The sequence below is a fragment of the Galeopterus variegatus genome, unplaced genomic scaffold, assembly GCF_000696425.1.
Source record: "Galeopterus variegatus unplaced genomic scaffold, G_variegatus-3.0.2 Scaffold160, whole genome shotgun sequence".
NCBI lineage: Eukaryota > Metazoa > Chordata > Mammalia > Dermoptera > Cynocephalidae > Galeopterus > Galeopterus variegatus.
The window spans coordinates 290420-311057 of NW_007726271.1; the positions used below are offsets into that span (position 1 = coordinate 290420).

At 49.5% G+C, this 20638-nt stretch overlaps 2 protein-coding genes across 6 annotated transcripts in view; one reads left to right on the plus strand and one right to left on the minus strand.

The window, feature by feature from the left end:
* PAX3 (paired box 3) overlaps positions 1 to 14204 on the minus strand; it is a 94460-nt gene extending 80256 nt beyond the window's left edge. Inside the window, exons 1-5 of one of the 5 annotated variants that reach the window (XM_008593598.1) lie at positions 13743 to 14204; positions 12218 to 12453; positions 10653 to 10782; positions 9338 to 9472; positions 8796 to 8925 (exon numbers count right to left, since the gene is read on the minus strand). In XM_008593598.1, coding sequence (XP_008591820.1) covers positions 8831 to 8925; positions 9338 to 9472; positions 10653 to 10782; positions 12218 to 12453; positions 13743 to 13827 — 681 coding nt within the window. In that variant the 5' untranslated portion in view covers positions 13828 to 14204 and the 3' untranslated portion in view covers positions 8796 to 8830. Of the gene's footprint in view, positions 1 to 8795; positions 8926 to 9337; positions 9473 to 10652; positions 10783 to 12217; positions 12454 to 13742 lie in introns of those variants that run through there. The other 4 variants (XM_008593586.1, XM_008593576.1, XM_008593591.1 and 1 more) reach the window with 4 other exon arrangements.
* A 3690-nt stretch (positions 14205 to 17894) lies between these two features.
* Positions 17895 to 20307, plus strand: CCDC140 (coiled-coil domain containing 140). The gene is made up of 3 exons (XM_008593657.1): positions 17895 to 18130; positions 19142 to 19286; positions 20110 to 20307. Exons 1-3 carry the CDS (start codon positions 17895 to 17897, stop codon positions 20305 to 20307), a joined length of 579 nt encoding a protein of 192 aa, XP_008591879.1.
* The last annotated feature ends 331 nt before the right edge of the window (positions 20308 to 20638 follow it).

Consider the following 20638-nt stretch of genomic DNA (forward strand, 5'->3'; position numbering starts at 1 on the left):
GTGTGTGTGTGTGTGTGTGTGTGTGTGTGTGTGTGTGTGTGTGTGTGTGTGTTTGGTCTTTATTGTTGCTTCTAAGCCCTGAATTAAGCTTTTAGCTGCCCTTGGGCAGAGCCCATCTGCTAGTTTGCAGGCTGGTCACTTTCTGCATATTCAGAGGTTTTTTCCCCCAAGACTTTGAGTTTTGCTATGATAGGTATAATTTGCACATAGCATGCATTTTCTCATTTTATTCCCACAGAACCTGGGAAGTTGGTATGATGTGCCCCATCTTACAGATATCAAAACTGAAGTTTGAGAGGTCACAGCTGTCGTTGGTCTCAATTTCAGAGCAAAATTGGGGATGCAAGAACAGGCCACTTTTACCTTGGATATTGTGCTCTGATAAGGCAAGAAAAGATGTAAAAAATGTATATATATACTTTGGAGTGCATTTAAATCCAACTAGACAATAAACAATTGCTTTAGTGAACCTCAATCAGGGAACTGGCGAAGTGGGGATTCAGAAAGAAGAAACCTATTGCTTATCTTACAATAAAATGAATTGGTCTAATTAATTTTCTTTAGTTCAGGTTAAGCTCAACCATGGTAACTGAGACACACACATATGCACATATCCTTTGGCCAAGATTGTCTCGATCATGATAATATATCTGAATGTTAGGAGAATTTCAAAATATATGTTTGAAGACAGATATTATGAATGTATAATTATTTCAAAATAAAATGTTTTTTTAAAAGATAGATCCTGTAAAATAAACTAGGAAGCTACAAGTACCTACATGCAATGACCAAGAGCCTGTTAACTGGATAAGTTATGCCTATACTAGGATTTGCCAAAAAAATAAAATAAGGGCTGGACGGTTAGCTCAGTTGGTTAGATCGTGGTGTTATAACACCAGGATCAAGGGTTCAGATCCCCGTACCTGTCAGCCAAAAACTAAAAATAAAAAAATAAGATAAGAGGGCTAATGGCAGCTGTGCATATCTATATAACTGTAAAAATCACAAAATGTAAATGTAGGTTCTCTGTTAAAAATGCAAATACATATGTGACCGTATCAACATTTACTATGAAAGTACACAATATAAAGTACACCAATTCCACATTGCAATAAAAATTGCACAGTAATTAACTTTCCTTTACTAACTATTCTGCCCTAACTTACTTATTGTTTCCATCTAATGACATCAGAGTAAATGAATTTAATCCCCCATTTGTTTCCAGAAACATGATTACTATCCGATTATAAAAATTTTGACAATCTACATGTATGTCCCACAAAACTATATTATTTGAATTCTTAATATGATCCTGTAAATTTTTAAATGCTGAAAATCATGGATATTTTCTCTCCCTCAAACCTATGTTGATCAGCTAAGAAGAGTCTCCCATCCTTGCCACCAAACGTTCTGATCAGCTATTTTAAAATGGAATCAATTGGACTACATCCAGGGTGAGTGGGGAATTGGCTCCTAGAATTGAGAGTTCATATTAATGTAACATTATAGATGCAGTAAATCTGGCCAAATAAAAGTTCATAAGAAAGTTCAGTCAAGAAATTACTGAATAGGTTTAAGGGGATAAAAAAACAGCTGTTTTAATATCGCCTGTCATGAGTTCTGTTTTACCAGGGAACGTCTTTTTTTTTTTTTCTTTTTCTTTTTCCTTTTTTTTCAACCACTGCAGTAAGAGGAGGACATAAAAATTCAGACTACTTTGATGAAGTTGCTTTACCCCAAAATGAAGATGTTTTGTTTTATTTTGTTTTGCTTTACTTAAAATCCTGCAGCAAGGTAAAATGCTTTCTCAAGGTTTTCCTTTCTAGGAGAAATATGCATCAAATCAAATTCTAACTTTTATACTGTTGCTCTTTATTAAAATACTATTTCTTTTGTAAAGAGAAATGGCCACTTCTATAGCAGAAATTATTAGTCTTGTCTTTTTTTTTTTTTTTAATCAGGAAGGAAGGAAGGAAAACTGGCATGGAAGGTAAGAATTCATAAAACCTACAATTCCTTAACTGTCCTCAACAACCCCATTCCATTATTTTCATATCTACCTTTGACAATGATGAGCTTTCTAACTCATCTCTCTTGAATAGATGTTTTATAATGTTAGTGGGCATTTTGATAATGATGCACGTCCCAACTAAAATTAGAAATTATATATATTATGTTCATTTTGAAGCATAATCCCAGCACAGATTATTTGAGAGGAGCTTTCTTAGAGAAACAAAAATTTGCGATGCTATTGGAGCTCAGCGTTTGGCCAACGCTGCAGGGTAGAGCTAAAAGCTGAATTATGCCATGCTCTACCAAAGACTACCATGAATGGAGAAAAAAAAATCTTTCCCAATGGGACAGAGGATGGCCACAGGACAACTCTGTTCCCACTTTGGTGTTCACCCTCCAGGAAAATGGCAATGTCTGAAATTCCCTTTTACTTTCTCTGCACCCTTCAAGATCATAGTTTCCCAGCTAAAAGCAGCCAGTTGTTGGGTCAGCAATTTTGCCTTCATACTATGATCAGGCCCAACTTGGAGCTGGAATCTGGTGTCCTCCCTGGCAATAAATGGACACATAGTCTAATACCCAAGGGGGAAAAGTCACTTTAACTCTGTGTTTATATGAAATATACACATACATGTAAAATATACAACAAAGAACTCTCTAATGCTGTGTCTGGACCCAGGACAGAGGAACCACAACAAATCTGAGCTGACTCTAACTTACAGCTTAATCTGTTTTAGGTGGTTGCTCTGCATTGCAATAATTCATACTAAATATTGTAAATAAGAAAGCATTTGAGCATAGTTGGATTATTCATTAATTCAGGGATTATAACAAAAAATATTAGAACATATCCACTAATGATTCTGCTCTGTTTATTAAGATTCATCTTTTTCAATAATGAATGAACAAGAGTGAAAAAGTAAAAATAAAACCCTACACACAATTATTTAGTCCTGAAATGAGTACAGAGAAGGGGATTCAAAAAAACCACTACACAGGCAAATCCACAGTTAAATATTCAAAGCCTGAATCTGGCATAAATTTTACAACCTCAGTTAGAGTGATTTGTTGGAATTTGCAAATTAAGCTCAGAGATGGTATTTCCAAAAGAGCCCTTACAGGAATTTTTATTCTCATAAGAAAAGAAAAACCTATGCAAATATATTGCATTCTTAAACAGACAAACAAATGTCTATTAGTCACCTAAAAAAATCAACAATCAAAGAATTCATAAAATAATTCAGGGAAATATTTCTCCTAGCATTTAACAGCTGTGTATGAATTGGGAGGCTATGTCGTTGCCTCCAGTTCTGATGACTCTAGAAAGTGCAATCTGTAGGACAAATAAACCTTTATTTTGTGCAACTGGATATAGTTTACTGCTAGCATAATTCTTAGTAACCAACTTATAAATAAACTTATACAATGCACATACTATACATACAAACAAACACGTATCTACTCCTTTATTACAGGGGGTTTAAAAATATACAAGAGAATCATCTAACCATCAATAAACATAAAAATTATGAAACACATGGAGAAAGACGTAGTCAATATAACTCCCAGTTTCCTGTGTATTTATTTATTCCTCACCTAGTTTTACATCTTTTCTGCATATCACTCTAGCTTGGAAGGCAACTTTAATGAAACTTCTGTTTTTAGAAATTTAGCGACAGGCAGCTAGTAGCTCTCATGGCTCCTCCCCCCGGTACCCCCCCCCATGAGAGTCGATCTGATGATAAATTCAGCATCTTAGCCTCAGTTCTAAACAAGAAATCACCATAGAGTAATTAAAAACACCCCATGAGTCTTCTCTACCAACCTACAACATGTAGCTGGTTTCAGTTCCTATTTCTTAAAGAGAATTTGATCAATTCCTACTTAGAGGTTTCAGAGGAAAAGGAGGATTTTCCAAGACAGATAAATTGAAATGATCCCGCTTTGATCTCTGTGGTTAAGAATCCCTCACAATGGAAGATGGCCACAGAGGGGCCGCGCTCCCGGCCTTTTAATGCGTAACAATGGTATCCACAAACAGCTACTTAATCAATATTTGGCCAGGGCTGCTGAAAACTTCCTTTTCAGATTTTAATTCCTAGTTGTAAAACAACCCCAGAGCAGCCAGTGAGATAAGACATTAAACTGACTGCTTAATTGCCTTTAAGTGTCTTGTTAGTTATAGATGTACGTTCTTAATGGTTCTTTAATCTTTATTTACCCGCATGAATAAGTTACCTGTCACAGAATCCCACCGCATGTCAACCTTCTCTGCCTTGCCCCATGCCAGACCCTTTCTCACCGTTTGTTGCTGTTGCTGCAGCTTTTAATTTTCATTGGCCATTTACTTGTGGATAACTTAAACATTTATTCCCACGGTTGGAAAGAAGTTTTGTTGTGGTTTTCACAATCTATGGATCCGTGGATGTTGAAACCATGCAGGTTTAGTGGCAAAGCTCCTGTTCACGTGGTTGATTTTTGTCGATCCCTGAACCAGGGCCGCACTTGCTAGTTCCGCCTCATCGCCCGCCCGGGTGGGTTTTATTACTCAGCCCTGGGGACTCTTAAATGACCCTTCGGTAATTATTACGCACTCGAAGTCCCTACGTCCCCGTTCCGATGCTATCAACAATCAAATCAAACTCCAAAATAAACATACGATTTCAAGCATTAATTAGAAAATCTGCATGTTTTCTATAAGGCTAGAAAGTGAGCATACAGCAGTCAACCAAACCAAACAAACAAGCCAAGAAGAAAAAGCCACGAGCCGAACTGTTTCCTTACAAATTGTTTCAGCAAGAAAATCGTTACTAGTGCTACCTGAACAAAAGGAACACAGCGGTGTCGTAATTTAACTCAAATTCTGATATTTCCAATACTTTTTAAAATTGATGATGTTTTTCTTGCGGAGTGTTGCAAGAACTTCTGAAAATAAGAAATTTACTCTAAAGAATAAATACAACACCGCGGTCGAATTCGTGATCCTGACAAATGGAGAGAGTGGGCTGGGCTGTCCACGTTCATAAAGGTTCCGATGCTACAAACCTATGATCCTATATCCTATGATTTTAATCTGTGGGAAAGTTCCCCCTCCTTCACCTCCCCCCGCCCCCAACCTTGCGCCAAAATTTCCTTCCCTGCTAACTCGAGGGGTGGGGGTGGGTGGGGGGAATGGCCTCGCCTTTCCCTCGATTTCAGAGCTCCCTTCGTGATAAAAGTGCTGTTTTTAGGATTCCACTGGAAATGAAGTACTGCAAGGATCCTTAAAACTTGTTCTGAGTTTTTAGCTGCGTTATCTTATGCCTCCCTGCAAAGCTGAAGTCGTCCTCGTTAATTTTAGAAAAGCTCACAAGCTCAACGAACAAAAGGGGGACTCCAGCAAAACTTTTGTCACTTTAACCTCTTTCAAAAAACGGCACTCTTTTTCATAGACGTTAAATAGGAGGGGAGAGATATGAAAGGAATATAAGCCCCCAACCGACCTATGCTTGAGGTCTCTTAGCTCAATCTTGGAAACTGTTGCAAACCTCCCACGCTCACTGGCGATTTTTAAAGGGGGGAAAGTCTTATGAAAGTGTATCTCCAGTCCCAATCAAAACATCAATTTGGCAATCTGGCCTCTCTCCCCCTGCACTCGGGAGCTGCCACTTCAAAGCCGCTACAACAAGTCAGTAATTGTAACGTTGCATCTAAATATTTAAGCGAGAGTCTTGCAGTCGCGTGTCCATTTACAGTCCTCATCTGTCCTCTAATTCCATTACGGCACAAAGCAAAAATGTTTCCCAAAACTCACAAACAGGAAAAGCGTCACCCTTCTGCAGGAGGGGGAGGAGGAGGAGGAGATGATGAAGGAGCAGTTTCTATTGATTAGTCACCGCTTTTGTGTTAAAGGCTTTCTTTAAAATAAGAAAAAAAAAAATGGGGGGAGGTTGCAGAAATTTCACTAATGTGAGCCTCAGGCAAGGGAGGGAAAAAAAGGGGGAGAAGAAGGGGGAGGCGGGCTCTGTCTAGATGAAAGTGAGAAGGACATAAAGGAGGCAATTGAGCCCGCTGCAGCCCGGCGAGCTAAGCTTCGTGCCGGGCCGGAGCGCAGGGGAGGGGGCCCAGCCCATTGTGGCGGCGCCCGCGGGCCGGCTCGGCCGCGCAGGGGGAGGAACAGAGGCGCCCATTGAGCAGCCGCAGCGCTGGCAGTGCCCACAGCCCCCGATGCTCGGCTGGGGCTTGGCTTCTCCGGCTGCGCCTGCTCCGATCTCAGTGCGGGCCTGGGGCGAGGGGGTAGCGGGTGGGTGTTCCCGAGCCTCCAAACCTCTCCTTTAACCAGGGCTACGGAGCTGGAAGGATGGACCCAGCAGGGGCGCACAGCGCCTAGTGTGCGCCAGGGCGCGCGGCCCCCAGTGCACCAGGTCTACACGCAGCGTGGCTCTTGGATTGGGAGAGGAAAAAGGAAAAGTTAGGCGGGTAAAGGGGGCGATCTAAGAGAAAGGGCAAGACCCTGGAGAGAGAACGAGGTGGTTCTGGCCTCTTTCACAGTGCCTCTCTCCCGGTGACCTCCTAGTGTCTAGCTCGGGCCAAAGACGCCCCCTGGAAAGCAAGTCTCAGAAGCACCCCCCATGCTGGAACCTCCGGCGAGAGCACAGAGCGCCGGTCAGAGCACCCCCAAGTCCCTCCTCCGTCAGCTTTCTCCTCCCCCTTCACCAGGGCGCTCAGAGCCCTTGATCAACACTCACCCTATTTTACAAGCAGGGCAGCCTGCTACTTTTGATGCCCAAACCACAGAGGGGGATATTTGAAGTTTCTAGACTTCAAACTACACCTCACTGTGTCCTTCCTCTAAGCCCCTCTTGCCCTCCGGGGCTCATCCGGAAAGGGAGCTAGAAGCCTGAGAGACTGACGCTGCCTCTTCCTTGACAACCCCAAATTAAATTCGGTTTCAGCCTCTGAGGGCTCTGTGTAGCGTATGTGTGTGCGCTCACGCGAGTGTTTTCAACGGCACAGCCCCCACTGGGGAGAATACTCTGATTTTAAAAATGGTAGCAATTGCTTTTGAATGGCAGCCGGCCCAGCTAGATGGCCCAAAAGACTAGAAACATTTTGTAGGTGAAATGGCCACTTTTTCCACGCTGGAGAGTACATAAAACTTCCTGGCGCAGCAGCTATTGGGGCTCATTGAATAATTCATCCCTCATTGCAAGCCCATAATGTCTATTCTCAGCCCTTTGTGGGGCTGTTTTCTCTTCTTTTCTCCTTGAATTATAAAAAGGTTGCCTTCCTTTGTTCACATCAAGCTGCTCCAAGCCAGAGCTTTGTCTGGGCCGAGCTAAAGTGTGAGTTTCAATGGACTCTCCAGGCTTTGTCTCCCAAGTTCATCTCCAAGTGTGGATTGTGTAGAGAAGGCCTTCTTTGTAAAAGCTGGAAAAGTTGTACAAATGTTTGACCAGCTCATTTGGGACGTTTTTTCTCCTGGACCTCGGTTGCCTGTGCTGTGAGGGAGAAGCCGATCTGCCATGCCAGCGCCTCCAGCAACAAGTAGCAAAGCCGTGGGCCTCTGAGCTTCACCAAGTGCTCTTTTACCCACTGCCCAAAGGGGCCCATTTGGTTTGGGGTTGGCTGGCTCCTCACCTTTCTCCCTCCCCAGCACCTCTGTGCTGCAGCAAGGCCTGAGATAAAAGCCGAAGTGTTTTCTCAGAGATGAGGGCAGAAATACATCCCTCAGAAAAGAAGGACCTAGACTGAGTCCATGTGAGGCCCCTGCTGTACAGGGAGGGAAGTAACAGCTTATGTTATCTCCTTGCCCAACATGCTGTGATTTGAGGTGTCTTTTCCTGATTGCCTGTGTGCACCACAGCATTTACACATCTGTTTATCCTCAAAATCAGACATTTGGATTTTTAACATCCAAATCTAAGTGTTCCTTCAAGGTTGTGTACAGATTTTGCATTGGTTTGCAAAGCAGCTGCTCTGGAGGGCCAGTGGCCGCCCCAGCTAGGGTTGGGCAATGAAGGTAAAAACTACCACTTTCCTAACTCGCAGTCCCACCCTGGACCCAGCTTGCTGAAAGGGATGACCGGCCTAAGGGTCGCCTGCATCTGTAGGGCAACTCCAAAATTCAAGTCAACCCAGTGAATTCCATGCCACAGGCAAGCAAACTCCAGGTGCAGGATGCCTGGCCATTCCTGACCATTTGCTCATTTGAAAAGGTGCAATCATCTCCAAGGCCAGAGCCACTGAGACACAATTTCCTCTCTCCTGCTTCAATGATCAATTCCTGGTTCAATTCCAATGGCACTGACTTTCTTTTCTTTCTTTATGTGTGTTTGTGTATGTACCTTTAAACTGTGAGATGACTCGCAGCAGGTGAAAGAGAAGCTGGCTGCACTGCTGGCTTCCCTGGGGAAGATTTTCTCTTGGTGATGATAGGCCACAGTCAACAAGGTGTGGTTGGCTTGCACCCTGGGGGACAGAGTGTTCCAGCGCTAGGAGCCCAAGAACCCAGATCTCTTGGATTTGAAACCCAGAGCTTGCGCTCCTTTCAGTTCCCAGACACACACAATTTAAACCCCACCACATTTGAAAACCAATTTTAAACAAATTAAAAACAGCCAGTTTACACACACACACACATACACACACACACATTCATAAAGCAACCAATGTGGGTCAACTTTGGGGACCCACTGCCCAAAAAAGTTCTCTCTCTCTTTTACACACAATTTAAACCCCACCACATTTCCGCGCGCCTTTTAAACAAATTAAAAACAGCCAGTTTACACACACACACACATACACACACACACATTCATAAAGCAACCAATGTGGGTCAACTTTGGGGACCCACTGCCCAAAAAAGTTCTCTCTCTCTTTTTCTCTCTCTCTTTTCTTTGATGTGGGAAACTCTGGAGAGTAGGGCCTTTCCTGAGGGTGCAAAAACCACTTCGACTTCTGGAGGCTCAAGTGCCCCCTATCCCCAGCCCCCCAATTGCTCAGAGACACCCAGTCCCCTACATCTGAAAGCAAGAGGGTACCCCCACCTCCACACACCTAGAACGCAATTCACAGTTCTAGACTCCAAGGGGGTGGAAGTGCTGCAGAAGAAAAATTTACAAAGTAGAAAAATTAAACAGAATAGAGAAAAATTTTGTTTTAATTGTACGTATCTCTCTGGTTTTTCATTTGAATGCCCTTACCCAGGTGCAGTGGCTGTGAGCGGGGAGGGACCTTGACTCGAGCCCGGGCTGGGCAACCATCAGGCCCCCAGCGTCAGGGAGGCGATGATCACAAGGCCAGCCAGGGCCCAGAGCGCGCGGCCCGACGCGCCGCCGCTTACCTCGCTCGCTCAGGATGCCGTCTATGCTGTGTTTGGCCTTCTTTTCGCTTTCCTCTGTCTCCTTCCTCTCCAGGTCGGCCTCCTCCTCTTCACCTTTCCCAAATTTACTCCTCAGGATGCGGCTGATAGAACTCACTGGGGGCAGGAGGAGGAAAAGAACGCACACGACTGAGATGCGCTGGGCCGTGCAGGAAGGAGCCCCCCAAGCCCCAGCCAGGGCGCTGGAACTGCTGCCCTGCACAGCTCGGTTCTGTCTGCTCCTGCGTCTCAGGGCACCCGGTCTTTCCACCACCCTCTCACCCATCCACCGAAATCCTGCACCCTATGTCGGCATCTAGGTGCGGAAAGACGGAGCCTGGGAAGCCCGCGCCTCCAAGTTAGGGCCGGGTGATGCCATCTCGGTCTCTCTGTTCCCGGCAGGACGCGTTTCCTTCTCGACTCCAGACACCCGGCTCTAGGTCTCCAATCTAACAGAATTCTCCCGCCAGCCCTCCCTGCACCCTCCCTCTTCCCCAGCCGAAGGCATCGTCGGGCCCCGCGGTTCGCGTTAAGGGAGGAAGAGCCACGGTAGACCTGTCCCCTGCCACTCAGTCCTTTTTTTTTTTTTTTTTTTTTTTTTGAAGCTCTAAACGGTTTAAATTTCAACTGCAGAATCGTTTCCTATTGTAAAAATCAAAAGAAAATGCACTCTCCTCCATTTATTTTTTCCAGATTCCAAGTCTGGTAAACAAATCCATGCTCTGAAATAGAACGTTCTTGCAGAGGGAAAAAGGGAGTTTCCTTTTAATTAAAAACAAACTCCCGCGCGCCCTCGAGCTGGCCCTGCGCTCGCCCCTCTTTCCCCTCCGCCTCCCCCAGGCTGCCGGGGGCGCCGGACGGTCCCTGAGACTTTGGGGGAAATTCGTGCAGTTACCGAAGCCGCGCCTCCTTTGCGCGCACGGCAAAGTCGTGGCTGGCGAGGTCCCATCTCCCTTCGGTTGGGGTTACCAAAACATTTGTTTCTCTTTAAAAGGGAACATCAATATTAATAAACGCTTGGCCTCAGCCTCACGTTTCCTGCCCTGCCTCCTCCGCAGAAATCCTCTTTGGGGAGACCTCAGTGGAGGTCTCTCAACCCTCCGCCCCCAGGACAAGCAGCTCACCCCTCCCTGCGTAAAACGCCCAGAATGTCTGGTTCGTAAATATTTCAGGGCCTGGGGAGAGGCTGCCTCCCAATAGCCCAGATCGATAATTGGGGTGATTATAGCTTGGACGACCCGCCTGGGTAATAGCGACTGACGGCCGCGCCTTGGGGAGACGTTAATGGGCCTAGTACCTGAGGGCACGGTGTTTCGATCACAGACCGCGTCCTTGAGTAATTTGTCTCTGATTTCCCAGCTGAACATGCCTGGATTCTCTCTTTTGTATTCCTCAATTTTCTTCTCCACGTCAGGCGTTGTCACCTGCTTTAAGAGAACAGGCGGACCGGCGTTGGTACAAGGTACTCTGGGCCAGAGGAGGGGGCTCCACCGCCTCCGGGCCTGTCCGGATGCTCCTTCCTGCATCCTCTGGGAAAGTCCCCCTTGTCAGCAAAAAGACCCCAAATCTCTGAGGCAGTTTACTGTAGAAAGGAGCAAACAGAAGATCGTCCCACCCCAAAGCATCCTGGGGACACTTCACCTCCCCAGATAAGCTCCGACAACCGGGATAAATTGAGAAGAATTATACCATCTTGGGGCAGGGGGGAATTTTACTTTCTGATCCCTGAAAATAAAGGCAACTCCTTACACAGAATCAACACGAAAATGAAACTAAAAAAGAAATGCTTGAAAGAGGAGCTGAAAAATCAAGTGAGATCTGCAACTTGTGCCTCTTCGAAGGGGCACAAAATGAGGTAAAGTGAAGAGTAGAATGAAAAGCAAAAGGTAAGCATCCAGGTTGTAAAAAAATTCGATTGGATAATAAATGTGCATAATTTGAGAGTCTGGCTCTTCCCCCCACCTTCAATAAAAAGTGCCCAAAGATTCTTAAAGAGACTGTGAAGGTGTTTGGGTGGGGAGGAGGGAAGGGGAGGTGTTTGCAAGTCTTCACTTTACCATAACCCTCTCGATTTTGCCCTGTGGCAACTAGAAAATCGTACTGGCTTCTCTCCACATCCAGAAGAAAAGGCAGACCCTGTGTAATTCCCTTCCACTCAGCCCTAAACAGCGTGCTTCTCTTTTTTTCGAAAGGGAACTAAAATAATTTGAAAATAGCACCAATCTGCTTTTTTAAAACGTAATCATCATCTCATTACAAAAACAAAAACAAACAAACAAGCAAAAAACCTAATCACCCTAGCTTTTGACTTTTCGAAAACAATTTGCACTGGGGGAGACTGAGGGCAGAGGTTGAGAGAGAAACCTTTAGAAAACCGAGGGGACCCTTCGATTTGTTTGGGGAGGGCGGTGCTGTGGGTGGGGGCTGGGAAGAAATCGGCAACAGGTGGCACGTACAGCTTGCGTGCTCTAGGTGTTTGTTTGACTGTTGAAGTAATTCGACGAGGGGCTGGACATTTAGCTCAGTTAGTTACAGCCGGTTTTATAACACCAAAGTCAAGGCTTCGAATCCTCTTACCGGCCAGCCACCAAAAACAAAGCAAAATAGTCTGGTGAGGATTCTAGGGTTCTTGGGCATAAAAGAAACAAATGTTACTTTTCTCTTGCAAAAAAAAGCAAGAGCCTCCCTTACCGTTCATCAAGGAGCGTCGGGCTCCGGCAGCATTTCCCCCCACGTCCCCTTCACGGACTTGAGAAGTAACTCCCTGGAAAACCCCAGACGGCAGCCCTTGCCCCCTGCCCACTCTTTCCCAACCCTGGGACCACAGGCCGGGAGGCATGAGGGCCAGGCCCGCGCACTCACCTTGGGCTTGCTGCCACCAATGGCACCGGGACGGATGGAGCCCGTCTCCTGGTACCTGCACAGGATCTTGGAAACGCAGCCGTGGGACACACGCAGCTGGCGCGAGATGACGCAGGGCCGAATGCCGTGGTGGGCCATCTCCACGATCTTGTGGCGGATGTGGTTGGGCAGCGGCCTGCCGTTGATAAAAACGCCGCCGAGCTGGTTGACGCGGCCCTGGCCGAGGGGGGTGGACACTGGGAGGAGAAGGTGAAAAAGAGAGACAAGGGGACAGTCACTTAGGAAGAAAAGAAAGCAGCGCGAAAGACAAGCCCACCTTATTTCGCACTCTTCTGGCCAATCCGCATGCAACAATCCCAACACTGAAACTGCTGGACACTTGACTTCCAGTCCTGGACCCTCTTCCGATCACATTTATTCAAATAATTAAGCAATTTAGGGGCATATAATTTTGTGTGAAGCGAGTAATCGGGGCAAGAAAACTCGCCCCAGAGAAACTGTCTTCTCTTTGAGCCCAGGAGGGATGGCAACTTGGAGGGAGACCCTGGGGCTGGTACAGAGTCTATCTTGCCTTAGAAACAGCCTCCTGGTGGAGAGTTCACCCAGGCGCTGGGCCTCCTGAACTCTGCTGCCACCAAACACTGCCCAGTTGGGGCCCTCCCTTTCTAAGTGGCTTGAGGAAACTGACAGCCTTGGGGTTTCTAGCTAAGAGTGCAGCAGCCAAGGGTCAAAGAGGGTCCCAAAAGGAGGTGCATGTCACCTGTTACACCTCGGGAGGGAGATGGCAACCACGGTGGGTCTGCTCGTGAACCCCCCCAGCGCCCATTCATGCTCTGGCTATTAGATTCTACTCTGGAGGGAAAGGCAAAGAGCGCCTCTGGATCTGCAGTCCAGCTCAGGCGCCCTGACCTCGCAAACCGTTTGTAAGGACTCGGGCTTGCACAGCTTCCTGCTTCCCGGCCCTGGGATTCCCAGAATCTTCAGGTTGACTGAAAGGCGGTTCCCAAACAAGTTATAGAAACTTCGAGATGCCACTTGAGATGAATGGAATTCTAGTTAATTAATACTAAAAATATCAATCACGATGGCGTGCGTTGTGCAAACCACAACTTGGCACGGCAAGAAAATTCTTCCCGAACTTAAAAGAATTTCACAAATGTGGGTACAGCGGGGACAATTTTGAGATGACTTCGGGTGGACAAAATGCGGAAAAGTTGCTTCTGGTGCTCAGAAGCCGGTTCACCACCGTCCATACCGCGGCATTTCCAAATCAACAGAGGGAAGGGGAGCCGGCCCGCTGCAGGCCTGGCTGCCAAGCTCCAGGAGGGTTTGCAGAAAGCACCGCGCTCGGTTTGCAGAGAGAAAACCAACTGGGGCCTCGCCCCTGAATGTTGCTTCTCGGGGTGGGGGGTGCCTGGGGAATGGGCTCCTTGGACGCACCAAAGGAGCCTGTGGAAACCCGAGATAAGGCGGGACAGCCGGTCCCAGGCCCCGGAATCCGGGCGGCGCTGAGGCCCTCCCTTACCTTCCAGTGGGAACCCGCTGCGCGGGTAGTTCTGCCCCGGGCCCGGCCGCATCATCCTGGGCACAGCGCCGGCCAGCGTGGTCATCCTGGGGGCAGCTTCGCTCAGAAATTATATCCAGGTGAAGGCGAAATAGAGAGACGAGCGCGGCGCGGGCGACCCTCGGGAACTTTCCGGAGCGTGGACAGCCCCTCCCCAAAAAGGCTGGAGAGAGGGAGGGACAGGCGGAGGGGGGCTGCTCTCCTAGTCCAGAGGCTCGAGGTGGAACCCGGGAAAGGGGAGGGCGGGGAGGCCCCAGAGTCCAGGATCTCGAGCCCAGGGCGGAAAAGTTTGGTGCGAGTCTGGGCGAAGGGCCCCGCGGCTGCGGGCGCCGGCGAGGGGGCTCAGAGCGCCAGGACGCGCCGGGCAGGGGGGGGAAGCGGGAGCGCGGCCTGCCCGAGTCTCCTCCCGTCGTGACACCGAGTGCGGGGATCCGGGCTCGGGAGCATTTATTAGTTCTTTCACCCAAAGCTTGGTCAGGAGCCCTGAGCTGCGATTGGCCGACGGGGAGACCGTCCCGGGTGGCGGAGACACGCGCTGATTGGGCGACAGCGGCCACTTTCTCTTCCCATCCCTGGCGGTGCGGAGGCCTCGGCCGGCCCCGACAGAGACCCGCGCTGCGCCCCTTCCCCGGGAGAGAAGGGTGGACCCTTGGAAACTGGAAGAGACAGCCCGAGGGAAATAGCAGCCGCCGAGGGCGCAGAGGGGGCTCTGTCTGTCACTCTCTGTGTGTGACTCTCTCTGGTCTCTCTCCTTGACTTTCTGTTTCTCTGTCTCTGTCTCTCTCTGTGTCTCTCCATGTGTGTCTCTCTGTCTCTGACTCATTTTCCATCTGTGTCTCTCTATATGTCTCTGTTTTCCACCTGCGGGTCTCTCTCTCTCTCTCATTTCTTTTGGCTTTCTGCCACGGGGGTGGGGGGTGCATTCAATAAGAAAGCAGGGGGAGCCCCAGACAAGTTTGGCTTTCCTTCCTCTGGTCAGTGCCCCTTGGCCTAGGCTGCTTACGGGGTCCTCCCCGTGGGGCTCCTCTTAGGAGAAAGCAGGGCGTGCTGATAACGTTCTTTTGTCTTCTCAGCCTGGAGGCCCGCATAGTGGGAAGCGTAGGCGGCCGTGGCTGGGCCCCAGGACTCCTTAGTTGAAAGCTGGGGGTAGGGGTTAGGGGGAGAGAAAGCCCTTTCCCCTTGATTGAAAAACCGTTCCGAGAAGCGCGGCTCTAAATCTCGACGTATAGATCTCCGATGTGTCAACAGAGATGCGTCTATATGTTAAAGTTTTGCCCGGCTGCAGCGTTTGTTCTCAGGAATTTATTATGGTATTCAGACTAAACTGCTGGAAAAATAAAAGGAGCAAAAGTCTTGGCTAGGAGCTGAAGTGTCCCCAGCAGGATATGACGCCAGGAGTGTTGTAAAGACTGTCTGTCCCTAGAGAAGGTACCATTGTGCATAGTCTTTTATTTATAACTTGGTAAGTGCCAGCGAACTCGCCTCCTTTACACCCTCGAGTGCCAGCCCCGCGCTCTGCGCTGCGCTTTATTCGCTCGAGTCTATTCAAGGACTGTCACTCCAGGGCCGCGAGGTATTCAGGGCCTTAATCAATCAAAAGGATGAGAATCGGGCAGGTTTTTCCCTTTGAAATAAAGAAAACAATGACTACTGGGCTTCAAGTTCCCCCTTTTCCTTTTACGATTTTTGAATTTTTCCTGCACCAAAGTTCTCCACCTCTTTCTCTCCGTCCCCCCTTCCCACACCTCTTTGACAGTTTTGACATGAACTCGGACTCCCAACTCTACTTCCCCACCCCCTAATTAAGGCAAACGAAGATAGCAAGATGATGAAAATAAAAAAATGTATAGCTGCTCAATCGCCTAGGAGTTGGCCCTTTAAAAACTCATTCCAAAGTGGGGAAAACAGATGAAGTTTTGCGCAGCCTGATGTCAAAGGCTTGGTTGATTCTCAGAGCAGCTGAAACAGGCCTCTAAAGACCCCCAAAAATGTCTGGACATTTTCCCCTACACACCCACCCATGGAGAAGGGCATGCACATTCGTAGTACAAAGCAGAGAAGCTGTTTGAAATGAAGCCCTGATTAACCTGGTTTTACATGAAATGATTCAATTTGTCAAGGGGAAGACTTTCTCATTTCCTCTTTGAGGACTGGGGGCCACCAAAGTCTGTGTCCTTATATCCTAAGCCAATTCTCAGGGAGAGCATCCAGGAAACTAGACTTTTTCCAACTTTTCTGCCTCTGGAGGTTGAGCGAGGCCGGCAGAGCACTTTCTAGGGTCAGCGGTAATTACTGGAGGAGGGAGGTACAGAAAGTGTATTTCAAGAGGGCAAATGCAGACTCAAGTCTCTGCTAAAAGGAACCTCAGGCCCTGCAGTGAGTGGTGAAAGACTGTCTGGGGCTGTCTGCTTTGTTCTTGAGCTGCGGGCTCTGTCTGCAAGCCCTCCTGGTGCTGACCTGGTGTTCTGTCTCCTGAGAGCCAGCAGACTCGTGAAGGGATGTGCTTGCTGCATACTCGTTCTCCCGGGTTCCGTTAGCTGGAGAGCAGGCGGGACCCCCGAACGCGGGTGCTGCAGATTGAACTGGTGTCAGGCCCATGGGTGCCAGTCAGCATGCACATCCAAGAACAAGCCTCCACTTGCTCTAAAACTGCACAAATGGAGGCCACAAAGATTGGGAGCCTGAAGCTCCAGAGTCGGAGGCGACCCATTTTCTCCCTTTCCCAGCCTCTCCCCGCCCAACGCTCAGCTGAGCACATCTCCACCCGGACAGCAGCTCGAGGGCCCTGCCGACTCGGAGGGCCGTGGGTGGGCACCCTCAGGTTCTGGACAGCTGGGCCACTTTCAGAGACCTTGGGAGTCCAAATTTTCTGTGGTCGGTATCCCCGAAGTCCATCCCAGGAGGGCCAGGACGGCTATGTTGGTTGACGCTCCCCAGCCAGTGGCCCCACCCGAGGCCAGACCAAACCAGGCCCAGAGATAGGTACTCGGCAGAACTGCAAGCAACAGGTCATGGGAGGGCCGGGTGACTCCTGGTTTCCCAGACTGGTTTTGAAGAACGTACCCCAGTTTGATTCTGCAGTCATTCCCCATCTCCGAGACTCAGGCCTCCCCCCACCTCTTACTTCTTTCCAAAGTCTTTCCGGAAGCCGAAGCCACCCCGCCCCCAACTCCTCGCGGCTGTGAGGGAGTCTCCACCCAGGCCACTTCCCATGTCCAGAGCCTGTGGGACGCGAAGCCCTGGTGCCGGATCTGGCAGCGGTACAGGCGTAAATTAGCCAAGGAATGACCCAGTGCTGAGGGCCCGCGCCCTGTAGCCCCGATCCCAGGTTTGGGAGGCAGCATCATTTCCCCAGGCTGACAAATTACCCAAAAAGCGTCCAGTTTTGTAGACAATTTTGTAAACGAGCGTGGCGTCCATTCGCCCTATCTGTGCACATGCAAGATAAAAGTGGAGCCTGAAGGACAGTAGTACGATAATTTGACCAAAAAAAAAAAAAAAAAAAGGAAACGACTTGATGTCGCCTTCTCTGTTTCTCTGCCTCAGTTACAGCTACACTTCAGGTGAAATAGACAGCGGGCTGGCTGTCCAGGCCTGGGGGGAGCACCCCGTTCACTTAAAGGCTCTCCCTCCCGGGCTGTTTGGATGCGTGGATTTGCATTCCAGTCGCGGTTGGGTGGCTTCTGCCTTTGCCACGCGACACCCTTCAGGGCGTAGCCACTGCCTTTGGGGATCCCTGCACAAACATTTCATGGCCCACGGGCTTCTCCGGGCCTCTGAGGGATGACCTCACTTCCAATCGGACATAGGTCTTAAGAGAAAATGAAGATCTATGCAAAATAATGTCCCTGACCTATGGGGGAAGGGAGTGACGGCGTCTGCCACCCCGGTCTTTTTTGCCCTTTCTGAAGGGCAGAGCTGAAGCAGACTGACGTGGTCCGGCGGCGGGGAAGCGCCTGGCCGCCCTCCCGGCCGCAGACGTGACTCTCAGGATGCTGTCCCAAGTTGGGCAAAGGCCGAGAAACCCTCGGTCCCACCCAAAGGCAGCCCCGCGCTCACGGGGAGGAAATCAGAACGTCAAGTTTCTGATCACGAGCTGCCTGGCCGGATGCGATGAGACCGGATTGGGGACTGCGCGGGTTAGACCCAGGGCGCATCGCAGCCACTGACGCAGCGACCGTCATTAGGCCCCCCGCAGTTTTTTGTCAAAAGCATTGGCGCCGCTCTTCTCCCCGTCGGAAAATCGGTCGGGATGAGTTCGGCTTCGGAGACTGGGTGAGGATCTGGGCGCCGCACTGTGGGCCAGCAGCGGCGGGTTTGCCCCTGGGGTGCCCCGGCGCCCGGAACGTGTGAGCCAGTTCTCAATACAGAACACATGGTTGGGGGGGGGGGGGAGAGATGGAAAAGAGGAAAAGGAAAAGAACGGAGAGAAAGAAGAGGAATGAAAAAAAATCAAAGGCAGTGAGGGAAGGAGAGAATCAATCTCATGGCAACTTGTCTCCTACAGAAGTTCATTTGGGTCTGAGAAAATTATTTTTACGCAGACAAAAAAGAGAAGATGCCAAAGCCCCATTCTCCAGGGGGAAAGCGTCTGGTAAAAAATTAAAATAAGTCCTCTCTAATCTTCAAAAAATGTTCTGCCCAACTGGGGGAGGGGGAGGGGGGAGGGGCGTTGGTACTTAGAAGGGAATTTCGGAAACTGCTGTGCGGTGTGTGGGTGCGTGTGTAGGGGCTGCGGGGCCTTACGCAGCCGGGGACTGGGGGTAGAGAGGAAGGCAAAGAGTGGGTGAAGGGGGGATCAGAGATGGGGAAAGTGAATAAGGTGAGCCTGAGGGTCTGTAGGTTTATTTGACACGTGGAGCACAAAGATGGTCAAATGACCACTCCAGGAACTCCTGCCCCAGGGCCTCTGGACAACAAGAGCTGGGACTTCGCGTCCCGCACTCGGGGCCAGAGGGGAGCGGGTACCGGGGAGAGCAATGTGCGGGGGGAGCTAATACGCCTTTCACTTGGATCAGGACAGGCCTCTTCCCTGACTCCAGGCGGCCCCAGTGTCCGAGCCAGCGCCGTGAACCGCCGCCGCTTCTCAGCCTGGATCCCCTCAACCCCGTAGGCAACTTTTCCTCCGGGTGCATTTCAGCGAGAGGAATGGGGGTGGAAGGGCGGGGGACGGAAGGAGCAAGAAAAGAGAAACCTGGGCAGCTAATGTTCAAACGCAGGGACTTGCCTCTGAGCCCGGACGCACGCCACAGTGCAGTCACGCGAGCCCGAGGCGACAGGCTGCGAGGGAGCCCGGCACCCGCGCTCCTGGGGTTTTAAAGCGCGCCTGGAGCCGGAGACTGAGCAGTCCACTGAGCGAGTAAATACGACAGGTGGAGAAGGCAGCGTTGCCAGGGGCCGGGCCGGGCACGATCTGGCCAGAGCCTGGGGGGACGCAGGCCCAGGACTGGGGGAGATATTAGGAAGTGTGCTGTGCCCACCTGTCTCTCCGACACCCCCGCCCGGGTGGGGGTGGCCCCTGAGAGCGCAACGGCGCACAGACAAGGGGAGAGGACCTTCTCGCCGCGGGACCCATTTCAAGGGAGGGAGGGAGAAAAAGGAAAAGAAAGAAAGAGGAAAAAGAGAAAGAAAGAGAAAAAGACTCATCACTACAACAAAAACAGGACGCCTCAGCCCTTTGAATCTCTAGGCATGACGCGTTAAATTCCTTTCTAGACATTAAACTTTTTCTCCTTCTCCCACCCCCCAGGAAAACATCCATTTCCTTGGTAAAATAAAGTCTCTCTTTCTTGAGATAAATTTTGCAACTAGTCGTAGGCCTTAGGGCAAGGGGTGGGGGGTGGGGGAATGCTTAAGAAGCTTGGATATAAAAGAACCGTGAGGGGAAACTGAAAAGAAGAAAACGGACTGACCCTCTCGGAGGCTGAAACCGATCGAAAGAGCCAGCCAGACGCGGTGATTTAGCTAGAGGGGACATCGGACAGACCCCGCACAACCGCCGCCCGCCCAGAGCCAGCTCGCAGAAGGCTACCCCGGGTCCCATTGGTGGCCCGGAGCGCAGGTCACCCCCGAGGCCTTGCTTCCTCGCCCCGGAAAACCCCGTGAGGGGCGTCCCAGCCCCCAGATCCCCAACATCCAGCCCTGGCCAAGAGTTAAGACAAGTAGCCCCAAGAGGAATGAGCTTCAGAGAGCGGTTTTTTTTTTTTTTTTTTTCTAAACGAAATCTAATACCATCTGGCTGCAAAAATATATATCACCGGCCCCGAGTCTGAAAGATTAACATTTGGATATGTAGGAAACGTAATCTGCATGGCTAATTGATTCCTAGCGTATCAGTTTAAAGGATAAAGATCGATATCTACATGATGGATATTGTATTAATAGGGACATAAATAAAGGCCGAAGAATCGTTACCGAAACCTTTGAAGCCATTTCCCGGCTCTTAGGCCCTCCACGCCGTCTCCCCCACCTCCCCGAGCACTTGCTTCCACCACCCGGCGTGGGGGTGGGGGAGTCTACGGTTTAAGCGACAGTGTATTTTAATGCGGCTGTAGCAGGTGAACAGTCAGGCGGCAGAGAAGGTGGTGTTTTAGCAAAACGCAGCACACACTCAGATATTTAGAAACACAGGTAAGACCTACACAGGGACACACACAGCCACACATGTTCACACACACACATTAACAAGCAAGGGGTGGGTTCCTAGTGTTCCCTGAGAGCCCTTTGGCCTTGGGGACACGGAAACAGCTCTTTCCATCCGGCGGCCACGTCCCGGAGCGCACCGAAGGAAGCCCTGGCTCAGCCCCAGGGATCGGTGATCTGGGCTCCTGGAGGTGCCCTCTGGATGGGGTGAGCGG

What these genes read in the sequence shown, in the direction of transcription:
- CCDC140 (XM_008593657.1), top strand. Translation starts at nt 17,895, where the DNA reads ATGAGACCGGATTGGGGACTGCGCGGGTTAGACCCAGGGCGCATCGCA. An exon ending in TGCCCCGGCGCCCGGAACGT is followed by an intron (nt 18,131 to 19,141) that starts GTGAGCCAGTTC and finishes CCACTGAGCGAG; the next exon opens with TAAATACGACAGGTGGAGAA. An exon ending in TCTCCGACACCCCCGCCCGG is followed by an intron (nt 19,287 to 20,109) that starts GTGGGGGTGGCC and finishes ATTGATTCCTAG; the next exon opens with CGTATCAGTTTAAAGGATAA.